General features: G+C 40.9%; 1 protein-coding gene across 1 annotated transcript; it reads left to right on the top strand.

Annotated features, from left to right (window-relative positions):
* The first annotated feature begins 836 nt into the window (after positions 1–836).
* On the top strand, positions 837–20,520 carry LOC105834044 (protein FAM214A). The gene is made up of 9 exons (XM_012676237.2): positions 837–979; positions 10,980–11,197; positions 11,683–11,906; positions 12,778–13,000; positions 13,082–13,250; positions 13,341–15,912; positions 16,225–16,546; positions 16,706–16,905; positions 17,171–20,520. The coding sequence occupies exons 2-9, from the start codon at positions 10,982–10,984 to the stop codon at positions 17,337–17,339; spliced, it is 4,095 nt and encodes a 1,364-aa protein (XP_012531691.1). The 5' UTR covers positions 837–979; positions 10,980–10,981; the 3' UTR covers positions 17,340–20,520.
* The last annotated feature ends 789 nt before the right edge of the window (positions 20,521–21,309 follow it).

Raw genomic sequence — 21,309 nt, 5'->3', positions numbered from 1 at the left:
TATTTTAATAAAATAAATTATTATGTACATTGCAACCCCTATTGAGCCCCACCAAACTATTACGCCCCCGTAGCACACGTAACTGTATTTACTATCCAAGGCACATGCGCGATTTGTCCCGTGGAGAGGGAAGTTGGCCCGTCTGGTAGCACTGGCTATCAGTCGCGCAGGTCGCGCAACCGATATCGCATGTTGCGTGAAGCGCGAGCGAGCGAAGCAAGTGGCGAGGTCTCTGCGCCAGTGCTGCCAGACCCCCCGCCATGGGTCAAGCCGCGCATGTGTAATGGATGGCAAATACAGTTATGTGTATTATGGGCGCTTAATTTTGGCGGGCCCAGTACTCTCAGTACAGAGGATATCTCAGTAGTATTTTTGCCAAATAAAATATTTTTCTTAATTACAGAAAAATGTGTATTTTTTATCATTATGTGAACATTCTACTCTCTACTTATCCACGCACACCTGAGTGTGTAGTCACAAGAGTCTACAGATTTGTGATACGTTACTGTATTTCAACTCGTAAGCGCATGCGTCGGCCTACCGTGCCGGGCAACCCGGCAAAATCTGGCAGCTCTGCTCTGCGCGCGTCTAGTCCCGTGGGGTCAGGCCAGTTGGCAACAGACCATCGAGCGGGTCGCGTGCGCGAGTCCGTGGCCGCGTTCTGTTCTCCCCTTCTTCATTCCCGTCTCTCCCCTCTCGACCGTCTGTTCCGTCTGTCGTCTCTTCTGTCTGGCGTTTACGCGTCGCGGCGGCTGCTGTTGCTGCTGCTGCTGCCTGCTGCTGCGAGGACAGTGAAGCACGCGTCCTTTCCACGCAAGGACCCTCCAGCAGGAGATCATCGTCATTGTCATCATCCGCGCGACGCTGCGCCGACGGTCGGCTGCCATGGGGCCCGTCGACGGGATTATTTGACCCACGGGAACGACTCCAGGCTCGTCGTTGGGATCGTGAGCAGCACTCGCGTGAGCGCTACGAATCGGTAAACGACAGCTTGAGCAACTTTCTTATTCCATTGTCATCGTCATTGCCTTTGTCGTCGCCGTTGTCATTGTCGTCGTTGTCGCCGTTGTCGCCGTCGTCGTCGATGCCATCGTGATCATCGTCGCGCGACTCTCCCCCATCTGTTCTCTCTCTCTCTTTCTCTCTCTCTCTCTCTCTCTCTCTCTCTCTCGCTCTGTCTTGCTTGCTCGCGTGCGCGTGTGACAGCGCGCTCGTTGTTTCACCCGTTCGTCCCCATTCCCGTTCCTCAACGCGAGCGGGGGCGCTCTCCTAAGAGAAAGCGTTTCCTCGCCGAGATCGTCAGATCGTCGTTAATCCGTGATCGCAGCAGCCCTGAAATCGGAGTAGTAGTCGGCTCGCAGAAGCGTACGACAAAGCGTTGCGAGTGTCTCGATCAAGGCTGAGACGTCGCGCACGACATATCTCTCCTTCTCTCTCCCTCGTTCGCGGAATTTACGACATCGGCACGTACTTGTGTGACACGCTCGTTGCCTTCCATGTGGCAGTCCGGAGTTTCGTCATTCGGAGTGTCACGGGGGAAGGAGGACTTGACTCTCCTAAATTTCTCCGAATTCAACGCGTGTCCCTTTCGTTCGCGTTCCAGTTTAGAAGCCAGAGTAGCGAGGTAGCAGCAGCAGTAGCCGTCGCGCAACCCAGAGAGAACTACTTTCTCTCCGGAGAATTCCGGACCGAATCATCGTTTCGAGACTCGACGACCATCCCCGGCAACAATGCCCGGGATGCTGACGGCACAAAGAAATTGTGCATCTCTCGGAACGCGGTGTCCGACAAATGCAGGCGTTGTGTCACGTTCCTCGGACATTTCCAAACACGCCGCGGCAGCGTCGTGTTCCAGCTGTTCGTGACAGCTAGGAGGGGGTATCACCTTTGTCCGCTCGTCGCTCTAGCCTGACGGCCGATTGTTATTTGTCCCCTCGGCAGTGCCCTCCTTCGGCTTTAGTTTCTCGACTGAATTTCGCACGACGCGTCGAGGAGGAGAGAGAGAGAGAGAGAGGAGAGAGAGAGAGAGAGAGAGAGAGAGAGAGAGAGAGAGAGAGAGAGAGAGAGAGAGAGAGAGAGAGAGAGAGAGAGAGAGAGAGCGCGAGAGAGCGAAAGCGAGATAGAGACAGAGAGGACGCCTATTTCAACCCTCTTCTCTACCCTTGCGATAGCACTTTTCTAGCGTGAGAAGAATACGAAACATACTCGCGTAGACGGCTTCAACACGCTCAAACACACTTTTTGTGTTGCGTCGAGAGTTGAATTTAGTAGCGGCTTTTAAAGAACTGGAACATTTGTATATGCATATCCCGATGATCAAACAAACCCCTCTACTCGTTTCTACTTCCCTTTAGCTGGTCCTAATGGAATATTTTTTTTTTAGGCACCTCTTGCGCGTCTCTCACCGATGTCAAAGGAGAGAGATTTGTACTCGTGATAAACTTTATAAACAGAGTTTTAGAGACATTTTGTTTGCTGACCCCTGAAAAATTATCGAGGCTTAAACCTCCCTTTCCAGCGTTTTAAAAACTCATGTCTTATCGTTTACGTAAGTTAAATTTGTTTTGGAAACGCGAGAGATTTGATTGAATGATTTACACTATATCGGTGTTCTATTTCGGTCGACGTCTTGCTCGACGTCGGAATCACTTGCTCGGAACGTGATAAAGAATCGCGTTGATAATGTTAACGCACATCGGATGACATTAACACGCGCTCGGGATACGGCGTTTCATTAATTAACGAGATACTATCTCGTAACCTACGGGACTATGAAAAGTCATTTACTCTCTATTTACTCTCTCGAACAAAAATCAACAAAACGATATCGTCCATTTATTGCAGCGAGGCGACGGACTTTGAGCTAGAACTTTTTTAATAACGTCGACCGATCCCTTTGTTTCTGATGTGCTATAGCCACAGAATATAAGCAAACTTCAAATCGCGCTAATTAATCTCGTACTCGTGATCGTTTATCCGGCTGTTTGATAAATAAATTGCAATTCGGCAGCTCGTTGCTAGGTCCAGTCGACAGTCCTGTTCAGGCCTCTCTCGTGCCTTCATGGGCCATGCAGTCGGGAGAAAAGTGCATCGCTCCTTCTCTCTTTCTCTTTCTCCGGGCGAGCCGTGTCAAAACAACACACGGGGGCGTCGTCTCGAAGCCGTTCGTACGTTGAACCCAGCTGTTTTGGATGTCTACCTAAAAAAATTCAAGGTGACGCCCGCGGTTCGGCTCCCCAAAGCCTCTGTTCCTCGGCCAGCGTTCCTCCCCCGAGGTGGAGTCTCGGGCTTCGCGAAAGGGAGAAGAGAAGGATCCGGCAGGACCCGAGCAAGACGAGAGATCCGTTAGTTAGTCCCTGCCGCCTTTAGGCTCCGGCGATTATCCTCGGCTTCGAAAAATAAATCTGTGTGTATGTGTGTATGTGTGTGTCGAGTTATCTCGCGTACGTTGAGAGAGATATCGGATGAGGATGTGTAAACATTCGAAAAAATTCGTACACGCAAAAATCGAGAGTGCGCAAAGTCTCGTCTATGCATGAATAATGCATAACACCAGTATTTCTTTTTTTTTAATAGCTTTACAACTACGAATATTCGAATATTCGCGTCTTATTAATTTCGCTTGCGATCGACGGGTTTCTTTGTGCGATTAACGTTTTTTTCTTCCTTCCCTTTTCTTGCGTCGAATTTGCAAACGCGTTTAGAATTCGTTTTAAGTAAGGCGTGTCACTTTTGCCGCTTTCCGACAAGGGCCCCCGATTCCTGCAGCGTCGATAAAACGTAAATGGCTAGCGTTCTCAGGGCGAAGAAAAGAGAGAGAGAGAGAGAGAGAGAGAAAAAAGCGTCACGCGAGAAATCCGAGGTCTCGCGCGTGTCCACGTGAGTTAAAATTGCGAATCGGCCTTGGTGGTGTTGGCGAGTGCCTATAAATACGAGGTTCGCTTATAGGCGACCCGCGGCCGAAGGTGCAGCGCGTTGCACCGTCGTCGTCATCGTCGTCATCGTCGTCGTCCCTCGACAAGGCTGCACGCGCTAGGAAACGCACGCTCAGTCTCTGTCCATCTCTGTCTCTCTCACTCTCTCGTCCCCTTGTGTCTTTTACACATTACGTAATACCCCCGCGATATCAGGAGACGCGCTGGTAGCGAACAGAAATATACACGTATGAGATATACTCCAAAAACACTGGCCTCCTTTCGCGGCGCTTCGTTATCGCTTTCACTGCGTAATCTCCGGGAGATTTTTCATCGACGAAACTATATACATCGGGGCTGCACCTGTGATTGTGTCGAATATAATTGCCGAGTTGCGAGAGCGGTGATCTTTACGAAGGAGAACGTATATACGTTAATAGGTTCCAAGTGTGAAAACCTAACTGCGCGGTGCGTTCGAAGATCGAGGAGATACGGCGATCGCCTTCGCCGGCGTTGTTGCTAAGGAGCAATCGAATCGACTCTGTTGGACGCTATTGAGAATACACCCGATAAATTCTAGGACGTTTCCGCTGATTAGATAATGGATGTATGAATTATTATACGTTCCCCTTCGTAATTCAGGAGGTTTCCTCGCTCCCATGGAGATCCCAAGGGATCCGCCGACCGGGATGAAGGTTTCGTAAAGGTTGATCGATTCGAAACGATGACGCGTGAATCGATCTCTCTTATTGCCGACCGAATATAATCGTCGCATCAACGAAATACGCATTTCGTAGTCGTCATCGACTTTGTTCGTGCTGCGCACTCTGCGCGCGTAGGCATGTGTTACCACGCGCAATCATGAAATTACACTAGTGTTGGTTGCATAATATACAGGTAACCTAGATCTGCACCCACTGCTTCCCACCCGTTGACCTCGTTACCCTCCCCGGTCTCGGTTTGCCCGTGCCTTCGCAGGCAGAAACCTTCGTTCGAAGTCGAGATCTTCTCCGCGTCGTCTCTCGGCGAGTGAGCCAACCGCGAAGCCTTACGACCGAAGCTTAATCGGGTAAGACAGCGTAGGAACATTTGAAGCACAAAAAAAAAGGAATGTAGATCAGAGAGATTCGATATTTTTTAGAATACAAGGCGCGAATGCGAGAATAAAGATGTATGTACTTTTTTTTTGTACTCGCTCATGTAAATTTTGTATGTCTGACTCCAGCTCTGGATCTTTTGTATGGAAGGAAATGTTTTCACGGAAGATGAATTATCTTATAAATATACCATTTAAACAGCTCTTGCGGAAGAAATCAGATCAATGATTCCTTTCCCCCGAACCAACTCGAAACACTCGCTTTCACCGGTGCACGGGTTTTTGTCTTTATTAAGCCGCCGCGCTGCGCTAAACAACCGGACTCGACGACGATATCTATTTCAAGTTTCGCGTTTAAGCCCAATCCGTCACCCGTACGCACGTATTTACGTCACGGAGAACGTATCGAAATTCTTTGCAACCGAACAAAGTTCCTTGGATCAGCGCGAAACACAGCAAGCTGCGCTTTTTACAGGCTTTTATTAAACACATTCCCGATAAGATTAACTTAGTCTTTCATCTTATTCAATTCATTATATTCTTACTGCAAGGTTGTCACATTCCGTGCGATAATAAAATTATGCTCTGCGATCCTTCAGGGAACTCGGAATTTTATCTAAAATTTTAAGACCTCGTATTCTACGAGAACAGTTTACATTTAAAACAGTTTATTATCGAAGAACGTGTCCTTCTGACAATCGGGACATAGGTTCGCCCGGAAACCGTGCTCCCCCTCACCACTTGGGCCAGTCGACCCAGTTTCGAGTTCTCGTTCGCTCGTAAAATGCGGAACGCCCGGTAGATAGGCGCTCCGGATTTTTTTTTTTTTTTTTTATATATTTTAGGTGACCTAGCTGAAAGACATCGATTTTGCTTGAATTCCGTAAGCAGGAGACCGACCGAGTAGAACTTACCAGCTGTGATCAGCTACGATTAGCTGGCTGCCACGCGTAGATATTAAAGCTAAAGGTCAAGACGGAACCGCGATTATTGCACTTTTTCCTACTGGGAAACTTTTTTTCGCGTATTATTTTACGAAGACGTTGACGTTGAAAACATCACGAGTCAAATTGAAATATTTGAATCGGTCCACAAATTATTATTAAATCAAATTTGTTATAAAATATTTGATTTAAATTATTTTAAATTATTATAAATATAAAATAATTATCCAATGTTTGATCTGTAGGAGAACTCGCCTGAAAAATGTTTCTCAACGTTTCTCTTGTAATTCGATACCGAAGATGAAAACTTAGACGCGATAGTGGCGAGAAGTTTTTTTTTTCTCAAGGATTAAATATGCGCCGCGAATACGCACGATATTCTCGTCGATAGTGCCGTGTTTCGCCATCGTAAATGCCGACAAACCTACCGGAAGAGCGAGTTTATTTCTGGGCAGTCTTGAAAGCGTTCCTGTGCCAGTCGAAGAACGGACAAGATCGACGTATACGCCGCGCGTTACCTCGGACAAACTGTCTCTAATCAGAATTTCTTTTCGACGCGAAAGAGAGAAATGAAATGAATGTAAATCTCGCGAGAGAGAACCGAAAAAGAAATGTCGTATACACATATTAACACGTCATTAACACGTGTCTACGAATCAGGTTTCTTTGTCGCGTTCTACTTTTTTTTTTCGAACTTTGTATTTTGCCCTTTACCATTCTCAGGCTACAAGAGAGAGGTAACTAAATGAAGATGACGGAATGATTATGTATGACGTGTCCTCATATAGAGCCGAGAAAACCTTTATAATGCCTTCGTTATCCGCGTCTGTGAGCGTGAATGTCGCTCACACGTTCAAAATAGGTAATAGTTCAAAGGATAATCCCTGTCGCCGTGGGAGTATCGGGTGAAAGTGGTGTTAATTTAAATTAGAAACGCGACTCGATTAAATAGATGAACCTATAGAGAATTAATTTTGCATTTGCGACGCATTTGCATCTTCCTCCCTTCCCACTCGCGGTTTCCTTTCTTCAGTCGCGTCTATTTGCATGCAATAGTCGTGCCTCGCGATTCGACCGGAGCTCTCGCCCCGAGTTCCGTTTCTCGCGGCTGAATAATCGTTTCCTCGAAGACGACCGCTTCGGCTGCCTGAATCAAAGGCAACATCTGACTCGCCTGTGATTCACTTGTGATTCATAAACGACGGATGGTCCGCGCGAGCGTAAACGTTAAATCGAGTTTAACGCGTGCGTGAAACGCAGCCTCGGCAATCCCCGTACGGCCCTGGCGTCGCGTGCAGGGCCCGTGGTCGGCGCGAGCTGAAAATGGACGTGGTGGCCGCGCGGCGATCCGCAGTGCGCGCTGGCTCGCCATCTTCTGACAGCGCGTCGACGCGATCAGCTGTTCGGCGGTAGCGTCGCAAAGCGCCCAGCTGTGAGCGGTGCGCTCAGCTGACGACGCCATCGATACACGCCGTCCCCTCCCCCTCCCCCGTGCCACCGTCGAACCGCCTCTCCCTTTCCTCTCGCTCCGCGGTGGACGTGGTCAGGAACGACGCGAGCGCCGTGTCACCCACGCCTGTTCGCCGTAGAAAAAGTTTAACGAAATTATTCGCGACGATTTTGCCAAACGTTAAATATAATCGTGCACGGAAAAACATTTTCTCTTACAATTTGCCCTCAAAGTCACGGACGGAAGACTATGAAGAGTTTGACTGTAATCTGTAAAATTTTGCTAAAGTAAAATTCTTCAAAGTCTATATCTCAGAATTTTAAGTGTAAATAACGAAAGACACATTCTCTCCGCGTACGCCGCAAATTAAAGTTATCTTCCAGTCACGGGATAATTATAAAGAATTCAAGTGTCGTTTCGAAGCGAATTTCCGAGCAAGCTCTTCGATCGCGCTTGCATCTTGCGTGGGCGTCGAGAGAAGCGCAATGTGCACGTCGCACGTCGCACGTGCCGTCCCGTCCCGTTTCGTCGTTCGTCCGACATAAGATTGAAAAGGCGAAAAATCACGGCGAGACAGCCGGACGGCAAGACGACAGGAGGAGGACGGGCTGGCGGGTGTTTCGCTGACGTAACGTAACGCAGCGAGAGTGGATATTAAGAGACCTCGAGTTTCCGCTCGTGTGCTGCTTAGCTTTCCGTTTATGTAACGCGACGTTAAGCGCTCTCGCGACCCGTTCGATCGCGTGCACTCACGATACGCTGAATAATTTTCTTTCGCCCCCTTTCTCTCTCTCTCTCTCTCTCTCTCTCTCTCTCTCTCTGCAGCCTTTCGTCCGCTTTCCCGATAACGTGCGCCTCGTCGAAAATCGAAGGCGGCCTCGGTCGCTTCAGTTAACAATTTCTCGTGAACAGCAGGGCAGGGACGTAGCCAGATCGATTCCGACCGGGGGGATCAATCCATTCTTGCGCTCTCCTTTGTTCATTATACCTCTCCCCGCTCTAATCCCTTTTTCTAAACACGATGAAGCGCGATTGCGCGTTACACTCCAGCAAACATTATCTGTAGCGGAAAGTATTACACGTATCTTGTTGGCCGATGGAACGATAGAGAAACGTAATTGATAATCAATTGATGAAATTGACTACTTAATCGACGATACTCATCGCGCGATAATTAGTCGAAGCCGAGACAGCGATATTTCGAGGGCTCAACTGAAGAGCGCGTCTGTACGAGTCGTTCGACTCGTAATTTGCGCAATTGCATTGTCTCGTAGGTCAAACAATTTCTGCCCGTTAAATTGTGCGTTGCATCATAGTGTCATTAGCATAAAAATGTCCGCCTTATGCTGATACTACAGTTAGAAGCCGTGGAGCAGGAACGTTGTATCGTTAGCGCTGCTGATTCTCACACAAGAAATGTCGCGAAACTCTTTACGAATTTAATTGAAATCGGCATAATATTTTTGTTTTCGGTATTGTAAAAGATGGATTTTACGATGGCGAGAAAAGTTTTCTCATTTTCTTCTACATGTATAGTATTCGAAATTCAAATAAACTCGTTGAGTTTGCAGTTTTCATTTCCGTGATTTAAATTTTCATCGGAGTTACAATGTAAATTTTAAGATTATCTACATGGAATATTTACATATTGTCTATATTATACTTTATAATATCTTGTACATATCTTGTGAATTGAGTGGCACAATGATATAGAAAAAAATGTATGTTACATACTTTTTAAAACATTTAAACTTTAGAATTGTAAAATAAAAATATATTATTAAATTCAATTTTCAATATTCTGGATAAAACATGAATCTTTTATACATTGATTATTATTAGCATAATTTACATTGCATATATACCGTAACGTAGATTATTTTTATTTTATGCATAAATACCCAAGTAACGTTAATCGATTCGGATTAAAAGAAAAGTCGGTCGATTAAATTGACGAACTGCATAGTGCAAAATTTAAGACTGATCGTCCTTAACCTATTTCCATAATTATTTAAGGCAAAATGTACAATTATTGATTAAATTTAATATAAATTATAATCTGCAAAAAAGGACAGCGAAATCAGTTTTAAGATCTAAAGTTGGCGAGTCATAAATTCAATCAGTCTGCAGTTAAGTTAATCAAAGTTGATAAGACCCTGACCGTAAAAACGACATTAATCGTTTATTTGTGGGACTGTCTGCAAAACTCGCGAATCGGCGGCGATGTGCACGTTGCATTGGTCCTACCGATGCTTGTACTAACCGTTCGGGAAACCTGTAACCCGCCACGGCAGGCCGCGAACTGCACCTTGTTTTCTTTCATCACGTGCACTACGCGCGGTGGCGTGGCTATAACCAGTCCTGCGGACGTGACACAACAACAAATTTAAAGGGACGACAAAAATCCAGGAGACTCCTACGAGCCGTCTCGAGTACGTTGGCCCGCGTGTACTTCGCGATCGCGAGGCGATGATCCCGATCGCTCGGTGCGATGATAAGCTTTCGACAGTCGGGGGAGGGGGGGGAGAGATCTGATAACAATTCTCACGGCTTATGCCTCCTTCTTGTAGGAGTGCTACTTTGGCACTGTTATCTGGCACGCTTATTGGACATTTCAATTTATCGTTTTCCTTTTTTCTTTCTTCGGATTTTGGCTAGAAATAATGTCGGTACATGTGTATTGTGGATTAAAACGCTCTTCAAATATTACATTATAAAAGTGTGTTAAAATTGGTCTTTCTTCTCGTTTAACTCTTTCGAGCCTGGAACTTGAAATCGACTTTCGATAAGAATTTGCCATTATTTTCTGTAAATTTTCAGCTGTTAGTTTTGGTTACTTTGGCGACCAATGTTCGAATTACAAAATTCCGCTTAAACAAAGGTTACTCTTGAATTGTACGGGCAAAGAAAGGAGATTTAATTAATTCAACCTAACTGGCTCTAATTGGGAGAAAACAATGGAGAGGAGTTGGATGCGGGATAACAGCATAGAGCTCACAGCTTCAATACTTTCCAAGAAAAACACAATAAATCTTAAATGTTACATTAGAATGTTGATGTATTGATCATTTATTTTCAAATAATACTCTGTTAAGCTTGAAATGTTCATATTTTTTTACATTAACATTATTCTGGATGGGAAAAGTTACCTACATAATTAAAAATTTCTGTTGACAATCTTTTTTACACTTTTTCTTTCTATTTCATAGATCGTTATGCTCGTATCAGAGTAAAAGATTAAGATTGAATTGGAATTTGATTAATTAAGGTAAAGTTAAAAAAACTCGAAATTCTAATTCAAATTAATCTCTAATGTTACTGACAAGTATTGAAATAATTAAACTAACACTATTTTAATGTAAACGAAAACTTGTTAAATGTTACTTTAAACTATTCAAATTTTAATCACAGGAATTATAACGAATCAGCGCACCAGAGTTGAGTTCATTCTTGATCTCTCCAATTCCTATTTTTTAAATCACTTTTCGATCTATTGCCCAATATCCTGGATTGAATGACCCTTCTTTCACGAAAGATCATGGCCATGATCAACATTGGTGCTTCTCACATTACAGGTATGCACTGCCTAGGTGCGGTGACGGGAGGAGGCACCTCCAGCCCGAACGGGGCTGGCGGTCGGGGTGGTGTTCTTAGTGTGCTTCGAGCCCTTGGAGTCCTTGTGTGCGAAGGCAGAATCCAGGGCCCTCCGCGTGGCTACAAAGAGGGTCCACACTGCGCACCGCCTATGCAGGCGGTTCCGAACGACCACGTGTGCGAGGAGAACAACTATCTGGTACGTAACATATGGTGTCCCCGTTACTTTCCGTTGTTCCTAGGCGACCTACTTTTGCGCGGCTTTGCCAACGGAATATAAAAGTCATTGAGAAAATTCGTTAATTTGCTAATTAAACGGAACAATCTCCATTTTTTAAGAAAAATTTTGCAACATTGCAGATATTAAACAGAGATAACGCATTTAATTAGATAATATATGTATTTTTATCCAACTTGTCTTAATGATTAAATAAATATAAACATGATAAATTAAATGTCGTATAGAATATTAATTAATTATAAAATATTTCATTTTATTAAAAAATCTGGAATTGGTTTTTGGAAATGATAACATATATTTACCATTTGTTGCCAAATAATATTTTCGCAGAAACTATAACATGATTACTGTACTCGTTACGCAATAAAAATGGATTTTCCAAATCCTTCTTATCTTTTACGCGAAAATATTTTCGCTTACATTTTTTTCTTTAATTTTTCAAGTGCAATCGATATCGAGTACTAATTCAGGAAATCACGGAACGCTTCGCTATTGGATCGTACCTATGCGTGGAGGTGCTTTTGTGCAACGATTGTCCGTGTGGTTTGACAAAGTCTACCTGCAAATATCCCGTATACCCCGTGCCGTCCTTATCCATTTCACCATGGCAGAAATGTGCTTCGGAAATATTATTGGAATACTGGTGTATCTGCGTTGTCCCGAGCAAGTAAGTTGCGCTATATTTTATGTTGTATTGCAAGACAATTCTCGAGTCACAAAATAAATTTGAAAAAAATTAAGGCAAATATAGTATACTAAATAGTCCACTGAAAGTGCAGTTTAGATAATCCAAGAAGTAATATATGTATACATATATCGAACAGCGTAATGTTTTGATCTTCAGATAATTTTTAATAACAAGTAGCGGATCTCTCACGATAAACATATCAGTCTGCGTTATTAATATTGACAGTTATTAAAGAATAACAACCACAGCCTTAAGATGTACATGTATACGTACATAATTTTTCGTTATTGTATTTCAAGTAGTTTACATAATGAAAATTATTAATTATGCCTTATTGTTCTGATTATTTTTTATTCTACATTCTAATATTTTAATGCAAGTCTTTACCATAAATAATTACTTTTTGACAATTAATTCTGATCATCATATTTACATTAATTTTTTAAACCGTGGACATTGACAAAGTTGACTTTTTTAATGTTTGGAGTTTTCTATTTTTGACGATCTTAAACATTATGAAAATCAAATATCTTTTTTTAAATCTTGATAACAGACATGCAACAATAAATTTATCATATTTCAATTGATTCTGACATATAATCTAATTATCTTCTTTATGTCTTATTTATTTCTTTTACTTAATGATGTATATATCTGTTCAGAAACGGTTGCTGTAACCTTCTCTTTGATTTTAACTTTTCATTGTTAAAATAGACATTTGTTTCTATTAAATATTTTAACTTAATGTAATAATTTTATCTTTTACTGAATTTGATTTATTTTTTTATTGAATGTAAAATCTATTTAGGAATATTTTTTAAATATTATATTTGTACCCGGTTGCTTTCAGGAGTCAAGAACCAATGAATTTTCAAGGATTATATCAAGCAGTACGTTCGCGGTTACACTTCAGCCAGGTTGCAGCGTGGTGGTCACGCAGCAACGGCACGGAGCCGAGCTACATAGCCACCCGGATAGTATCGCACAACGAGGATAATCTCAGCAAGTTCCGGGAGACGTCGGTGGAGCATACCTTCCCTCTAGCTGGTAACGGCGACGGAAATTCCATCAAGGCACGTAACATTATAATCAGATTATGTCATAAATACAAATAGTTACAACATTTAAAAAATTATATATATTGTTTATTTTAGGTGACCATGTGGGCACTGCCGCGAATGGAGGAAGTACCTATACTTACGTGTTCGTTGCATCCGAAAAAAGAAAAAGACGAAGAGGATCTCGCGAGAGCATTAACGCCCACCAAAAGCATCCCGGTGGGATCTTGCAGCGCGCAAAATCCGGAAAGTCTCGTATTACCTGGTAATAAACTAACTTAAATATAATCGTTGTATTGTTTTACAGAACGATTCTTATCTGAATATGTCAAATGTAAATCATCTTTTTCGATAGTTCTCGTGGACGATAGACTGCAAACCACTTGTAACAAATCTGGTAAGCATGACTGTCGTTGTGAGGAGGAGGACGCATCCCCACTGTCGCCTACCATCAGATCTAATGGCGACCGGAAACGTCGACGATCGCTTCCCTGTGGTCCAGCGGAGAATCCTTGCGTGACTTCGCAACCGGCACCGTTGCCGTCTGTTCAAGAACACGATTTACAAGAGATAAGGGACAACACCAATTCGATGAAAAGCTCTGCCGAGATGGTAAACAACCGTAGTGTCATAAAAACTCTTCAAAACAAATTAGAAAACAAGAACGAAGTGAGCACTCATAACAATCGGAACTCGGATCTCGAACGCTACTTCAAGATACAGCTTAAGATTGAGGAACTTGAGGATAACATGGAGAAACGTTGCAAGCATACGACAGCAGAAGTCACCAAAGAGATGAGTAACCCGAAAAACATTGTTCAGGAAGGAAGCTACGATAATTACGTTAAGAATTCGAGTAATCTTGAAAGAGAACCTGGTAGCTCCTCGGATATCATATCCACAACAAAAAGCGGTGGAATATTGCACAATCTCAGTCCTTTCGCTCCCACAAGTTGGTCCTTTGTCTCTTCTTGGCAGAATAGTAATATGAATAGTAAATTTCAAAGCTTCCGTGGTGTAAAAGAGACTCGTTTTAACGATTCCGACAAAAATTACAAGCCACCGGTTGTTACATCCAATCACGCTTCAATCAATCCCTATGCTCAGCCCAATCCCTTCCATGAGTCAAATCCTGGCCCCTCGACGCAAAAATGGAAAACGTTGGACAATTCCGCTTGCATTGTACATCAGAGTTATTCTAAAAATGACCATAAGATTGTCACAGAAACGCAAGTATCGGCCGGTCAAGACGCATTGGAGATTAACAAGGAAGATAGCATCATCAAGAGTAGCTTGAAAAAACCTGGAAAACCGGATTTAAATCAATTAATGTGGAAACTGTCGGTTCCGGATGAGAAAGAAAAGAGGGAAGAAGGAGGATTACTAGATTGGTTCAGCAAAGTACCTGGAAGAGTCCTGAGTGTTGCGACAACAAAGAGCTACGTTGATTGCAACAAGATGAAAAATGAAAGCTTGAAACAGCCGGAGCATCCGACCGGGCATCCGGTTGCGCAACAGGGTACCAATGATCAAATCAAATTCAAGAACTGCAATCTCGAATTGAGCCAGCGGGAGGTCAACGAAGTGTTAGCAGTATTGCGAGCGAGGACACCGTCAGGACGTAGAAGGGCCACCGTTAAGAATGCGAAGAAACGCGGAGAACGATCCGAAAGAGGAAATGACGATACGACGGAAAGAATTACAACAAAATACACGAGTTGGGAGGATGGAAGTATAATTCGGAGTAATTCGATAAATAATCACGTTGGAACAGTTCGTACATTTAAATCTTGTGAGGATTGTAGCCGTGGATCATGTAAAAAAATAGAGCATCAAGTACCAGAAGAACAATCAAGCCCTCTAGACCGAGTCTATTACGATAAGAATGTTTATCGGCCAGCACGTTCGAAACTTGCCGAAAGCACCTACAAATTAAATGAAGATGTGAAAGTACACACGAGCGAGGATACGGATCGTTTACGGAATGTTTCCACTAAGGCTGACGTGCTTCTCGGAGCCATTCTGCGGACCAGCAAAGATCGAAAGGACATGTCGAATATCTCATCAAACGGTACCAAATCGAGGTCGGCGATTAACATCGACGATAACAGTAGCGACGACGATTCTCACATTGAAAAACTTGAGCAGGATCATAGAACCACCTCGTCGAACGATGAGAAATCCATGCCACTGAATAAGAGATTTCATCAGTTCCGACAAATGTTCAAGAAAGAGATGGATAAGAGAATCGCTTTGATAACGGAGGAGAGTTTCTCCTCGCCGGAGTCCTCGCCGAGTCTGACGTTGCCGCAACACTCCAATACAGCGTCATTTCGCTATAACAACGAACAACCGAATTTGCATAGCGCAAAATACAGCAAGACAAAACGGCGAATTGACTTTGCGAACTTCCCGAAGGCCACTGAGCAGAAAGAGGATGCTGCGACATTCAGTACAAAAGACGCACATCAAAAGCCACGCAATATACATAGTACAAATAATAATGATCGCGCATGCGATTCCGAGGGCCTAAACAATCAGCAGATTTGCGATAGGCGGCTACTCGAAGATACGAAGAAATTTTTTGAGGATAAAGAGCAGAACGAGAATGTAAAGGACATCACAATTCTTCAGAAGAGCAATTTGACTACTCCAACTATTCCGCAGAGCGGACATTCGTCTTCCAAGCTACGAAGCAACAATTACAAGGATAGCATCGCAGAATCAGGAGACGATGAAACCGTTGACAAGAGTGTGCCGTCCGCGCTCGAACAGGAGAGATTCCGCAGATCCTTGGAGAATGCAGCATCCATGGTATTCCATAGTAGGACTGGTTTGCCGTTGACCTCTAGTCCAGCGCCGTTGAGGAGAGGCAGCTGTTGCTTTGACTACGACAGCAGTTTGAATTCCGTTTCCTCAAAAAGAAGGTACGAAAAACTCCATCAGTAAATTATACAACAACCGAACGGCACCATTAGTGTTATAATTTATAATATTGTAAAATTGTAACTTTTTTAGAAAAGTTATTTGTACAATAATTTTCTTGAAATTTTTTTTATGAATTATAGTAGAAACAAAATATTAAATACTTTTTCGATATACATTATTAATATAAAAATGCAAAACAGTCACATTATTAAAAGTACCCATGATTAGAGCTACAATATTTTTTATTGATGCCGTCGAGTTAACATTGACGCAATTTCCTTCTCTAATGTTACAACATTTCCGCGTTATAGCGCGTTGTTCGAATTAAATACACCGCCGAGTCCGGGCGCAGTCTCATTGGAAGAAACCGATCGTGATGCGGAAATCACTGGTGAAGGCGAGGAAACACCCAAAAGGCGCTCCAGTTCCCGTCATCGACCACAAAGTCACGCTCTCCTAGGCAGCTTCGAAGAATCAGCGTTGAACGGTAGACTCGAACCGGTGTCCACGGTTCACGGTTTCACAGCGGAACTCGGAGCCAGTGGTTCCTTCTGCCCGAAACACCAGAAACTTCCAGTCACTGTGTTCTTTTACACACTCGGTGACAACGATAAAGTCTCCACACCATACCTTGTACGTTGTCTCAAATCGATTGCAATAGCGTATCTTTAACAGTTTTTTACATGTTCATCATATAAATTACTGATAGCTAAATAATTATTCGATAACGAGACATTACACATTTTCCTTCTTTCTTTTATGTTTGTAATGATAATTTATTGTTTATTTTAGGCTCACATTAATCTTGAGAAAAAGGGCTATCAGGTACCAAGAAGTGGCACCATTCAAGTGACTCTTCTGAATCCATTGGGTACAGTCGTTAAGATGTTCGTAGTATTGTACGATCTTTCCGATATGCCGCCGCGATCTCATACTTTTTTACGTCAAAGAACACTGCGGGACAAAACACTACGCTACCTCGTTCACCTTAGGTATGTGTGCCATTTATCTTAAGCAGCTTTAAAAATAGATCAAACAGTTAGGCCATCATATGAACAGTCAAGCCAACGTATAAAATATATATTACATAAGACATTATTTTGCAAATTTTAAAAATAGAATTTAAAAATTTATATTTGTTGAAGAAATTTTTATATATACTTAAGAAAATTTTAGTATTCGACTTTTATGCCGAAGAGATGGCCAGGAATAGATTCTGAAAGAAATAACAGATGCACGCATAAATTTTTCTTCTAGATTTATGTCCAGCAAATCAGGTCGAATTTACCTGCATACGGATATCCGTATGATTATCTGTCGAAAGTCAGACGTGGACACAGCGTCGGACTTGGGCTCGGAACCGCCGAAAGAACTCAGAAGTTACATCCACGGTCCTACAAATCCGAAATTTTCACCAAGGTGCTGAGCCACGTGGTACTTTCCGTGGGGCTGCTGCCAATCGTTCCGCCCGCCCAGTCCCCTTCAAGTCGAACTGTGATCGACAAACGATCGAATAAGATCAAATTAGAAATCAATTTTTGTTCTTGTAATCCTTTGCGGTTGACCATGTAGCAATTACAATTTTTTGTGCAAATGTAAAAAAACAATCTCGATGTTCTTATTATTTATTATAACTACTCGTTGACACAATAGTAGAAACAAGTTATTATATTAATTTTAATTAATATTAACGTCAAGATAAACGCTTCAGATAACTCTGAAGAATTATTACAAGATATTATTTATTTCTAAATTATTTTAGAAATTGATCGCAAAGGGTTATAAGAGGTATTTCAGAATCGAAAAAACTTGAAGATATAATGAAAGGAATTTGAAAGATTGCGTATGGATTTAACTGCTCATGTTGGAATAATGATTTAGATTATTTACAATATATATCATTTTTCTTTCTTTTCTTTTTTGTAAAAATTATATTTTGGGCCTTTTACGCGGCACAAAATTAAATTAAAATTAATTCTTCAATATTGACGATTCCAACACGAATAGTTTGTAAAATTGACTCGAAATTGCGATTATACTCTCGGTTTTATTTTGATCCGTGATTCGTGCTTGCGGTATAGGAGAAAATACAATAGGATAAGTTTGCGCAGTTTTTCGTCTTAAATTTATTTTTATATTATAATAATAGCGATATATATCGCTATTATTATAATCATACATATATTTATATAATTCGATTAAATTATACCGATAGTCTTTCTATTTTCGATCTAGTGTGTAATAATCATGAAAATGGAAAATCAACTTGAAACTCGAATTAGAAATTTATTTTAAAATTTCTTTATGTATCTATTGTAATTATTGCTATAATGCATACATCGGTAATTTCGTTTACGGAGTTTCGCAAGCTGGACGATCTCGTTGAGAGGCCATTTTTCTCAACTTATTGCTGTAAATATAGTCACGCGTAGAGAGTAAGTTGAGTAAGAATTTTTAAGCAGGATGATATATATGTATATATATACTGCCATTGTGTGTGTAGCACTCTACGTTTAAACGAAAAAAAAAGTGATATGAGGAAAAACTTTGACGAATTCGGTCTCGCGTTCCAATGGAGTTATAAAATCGAGAAAGATCAAAAACACGTTGTGATCGAACGGTTCGTGCAATGAAAAGTACAAAGTTTATTCGTGCGTTATCTTGTGTGTTTTTACAGCGAATCATTGTAATTTTTGATGAGGAGAAAAAATCCGAGAAAAAGAAATCAAAAGTTCTTTTCCCGGAAAACGAAATGTGATTTTTGTGATTTGCATGATTGTGATTTGTTTCTTTTTCCTCTTTGCGATTCAACGAGCGCAAGAATGAACGCAAGCGACCGAAACTCATGAGTTTTTCCCGAGAGTAAAAAAATGATTATTTACACATATATATGTATATATACATAAACCAGAACACAATCTTTGTGTCCGTAGCACTGTGATGAATATTTTGATAGACTATAAAAAAAAGAGTAAATATTATTACAGAATATTTCTGAGTAGCAGACACGTCATAGATCTAATCGATTCTACTAATACGTCGTGCGAGGAAATATAATCGTGCGTAACCTACTAACTAGACGCAAGGTTGATAATACCCATTTTAAAGCAAACGTGACAACTCGCGTTTTCCTTTATTTTTCTAAAGATACGCCACGTAAATCGTCGCGGAAGAATCACGCGAATGATCGGAAAAGCCTTATCTTTGATCTTTAATCCGCGAGTATTTTATTTATAGTTTACAAATGTAGACGCGCGACGCGTCAATTTCTTTTCTTCACGAAACAGTTGAGTTTAATGTAACTTTTTATGAAGAAAAAACGCAATATTTTTGTAATTATATTCGTTTGTAATTTTTAATCTTATGTCCATACATCACGTTGAATGTAGAATAAGAAAAAGGAAACTTTTTATAAGCTTACACGACATAAATTTTTATGTGAAATAAGATATATTATTAATATATTATTTTTTAATAATAATATACAAATAATATATTATTAATATATCTTTTAATTATACATTAACATTATTAAGAATAAATATTGTAATTTTTTGCGGTTTGCATAAAAATTACAATATTTAAAATCTTTATAGAGTTATGCTTTTGTGCTTTATACGCGCGAAAGATGAAAATTCAATGTCATGAGTTTGCTACATTGATCGATGAATATTTTAGTTAATTTTAAAATCGAATTTCACATGATTAAAGTATCGAGAGTATCGAGAGATCAAGGCTTCGTTATCGTTCGCGTCTTTCTTCTTGTGAATTAGAGGAAGGTAGCTTTCACTCCTAAAAAAAAAGATTAACTTTAGGAGATACCGCGGTATATAAAACAAGTATGTGTAAAGAGAGAGATTATTTTTAATCGTTATTTTTTAGCGGAGAGCAATTGGATAATCATATGTACGCATATAGCAATCAAAAGCATAATAACTACACATTTAATTTCAGTCAGAAAGGAAAAAGATTTCGATATTCCCTTCTTATCTGATTTTATGATATTTGTTTTAATTTTCTTTAGAGAAATACTCTTAAATTACAAACGATTTCAGTAAAATTTGTTCACAATTATTTTTTTCAGAATATGCCGAAATCTCTCAAAGATATTTGAAATCTTTTATTATAGCATTAAAAAAATTTTATATATTTTTTGAAGAATTTTTGTACAATTGAAATATTTTTTCTTTTTTTCATAACAAACGTTGCGATATATCACTTTATTTATAAAATCAGTAATAGAGGAAGGAAATAAATCTTGGATTAATTTTCCAATTATTTTTGATTACAATGAATCGCGAATTCGCAGCAACAGGATCATTTCCCGCACATTATCTTGATGCCGAAACGTCGTATATGTCGACGTGACGGTGAAGATTAAACTCTTGCACTTATCTGCAATTCGTCAGGTCGATTAGCTAGATACGCGTCTTTTGAAGAGACACAGAGACGAAGTTCCGAAAGACATTGTACAGATTGACGAGGCGAAAGCGATCGCGCGCCTCTCTTGTTTAATGAGAACGACTGTAAACGTTGTTAAATACATTTTGTCGATGTTTTCTTTTTTGAGAAATAAAGTAGAGTGTCGAGATGATAATTATGATAAATCGATCGTTGAAATTTATTCGAGGAACAAATCCTAGCTTATTGGATCCGTAGATAAAGTTGCGAGAGCAGCGAGTACCGTAGAAAACATAGTGAATGGCAAGGATATGTAAATACATAAATATATATCACTGCCGTTATATATTATTTATATTTAGGGTGGTGTAACAAAAAAAAAAAAGAAATACGGTGGGTCCTTGCGTCGGTGGTGACAAAGAGTTTCTTGATTGTCGAGTTTAAGACTCTCGTCGTCGACGGGACCACAGGTGGACCACCTTTTATCGGCGATTGTAACCAATTTTAGCTGTATTTTTCTGGCTTGATCGAGATCTTGTTAGCGAAGTTTATCGAGAAGTATTAAAAGCAAATACAGCAAACGATATGTGCATGGGAGGAGGTAGAGTGTATAAGACATCTTTATCCGGACGCAGTTTCCAACGTTGCTCCTGGTTACTCCTGATGTCTTCTTTTACCAATGTAGATTAACTTTAATCTCGGTTTAATTTACGCTTGAGAATTTTTATACAAATTGGAATAATTTTCGGAAATACTGAGAAGAATCTACATCAGTTTTTCTTTGAATTTTTCATATACGTGAATTCTGAAATTTACAGAAAAAAACTCTGAAAATGTGTGAATAACTTTTCCCAGCATTTTTATGTAAATTTTTCAACAATTCTCTACAATTTTAAAACCTTAGAAAACTTCTTAGATTTTTTACTTTTCTTGGAATTTTTCATAACATTCTAAAAAGTATACCAGTTCATATAAAATTCTTTTATCTCATTTTT

The sequence above is a fragment of the Monomorium pharaonis genome, chromosome 1 (assembly GCF_013373865.1).
Source record: "Monomorium pharaonis isolate MP-MQ-018 chromosome 1, ASM1337386v2, whole genome shotgun sequence".
In the NCBI taxonomy this organism is placed as follows: domain Eukaryota; kingdom Metazoa; phylum Arthropoda; class Insecta; order Hymenoptera; family Formicidae; genus Monomorium; species Monomorium pharaonis.
The sequence above is the reverse complement of the archived record's forward strand: the minus strand, read 5'-3'. Positions and strand labels throughout refer to the sequence as shown.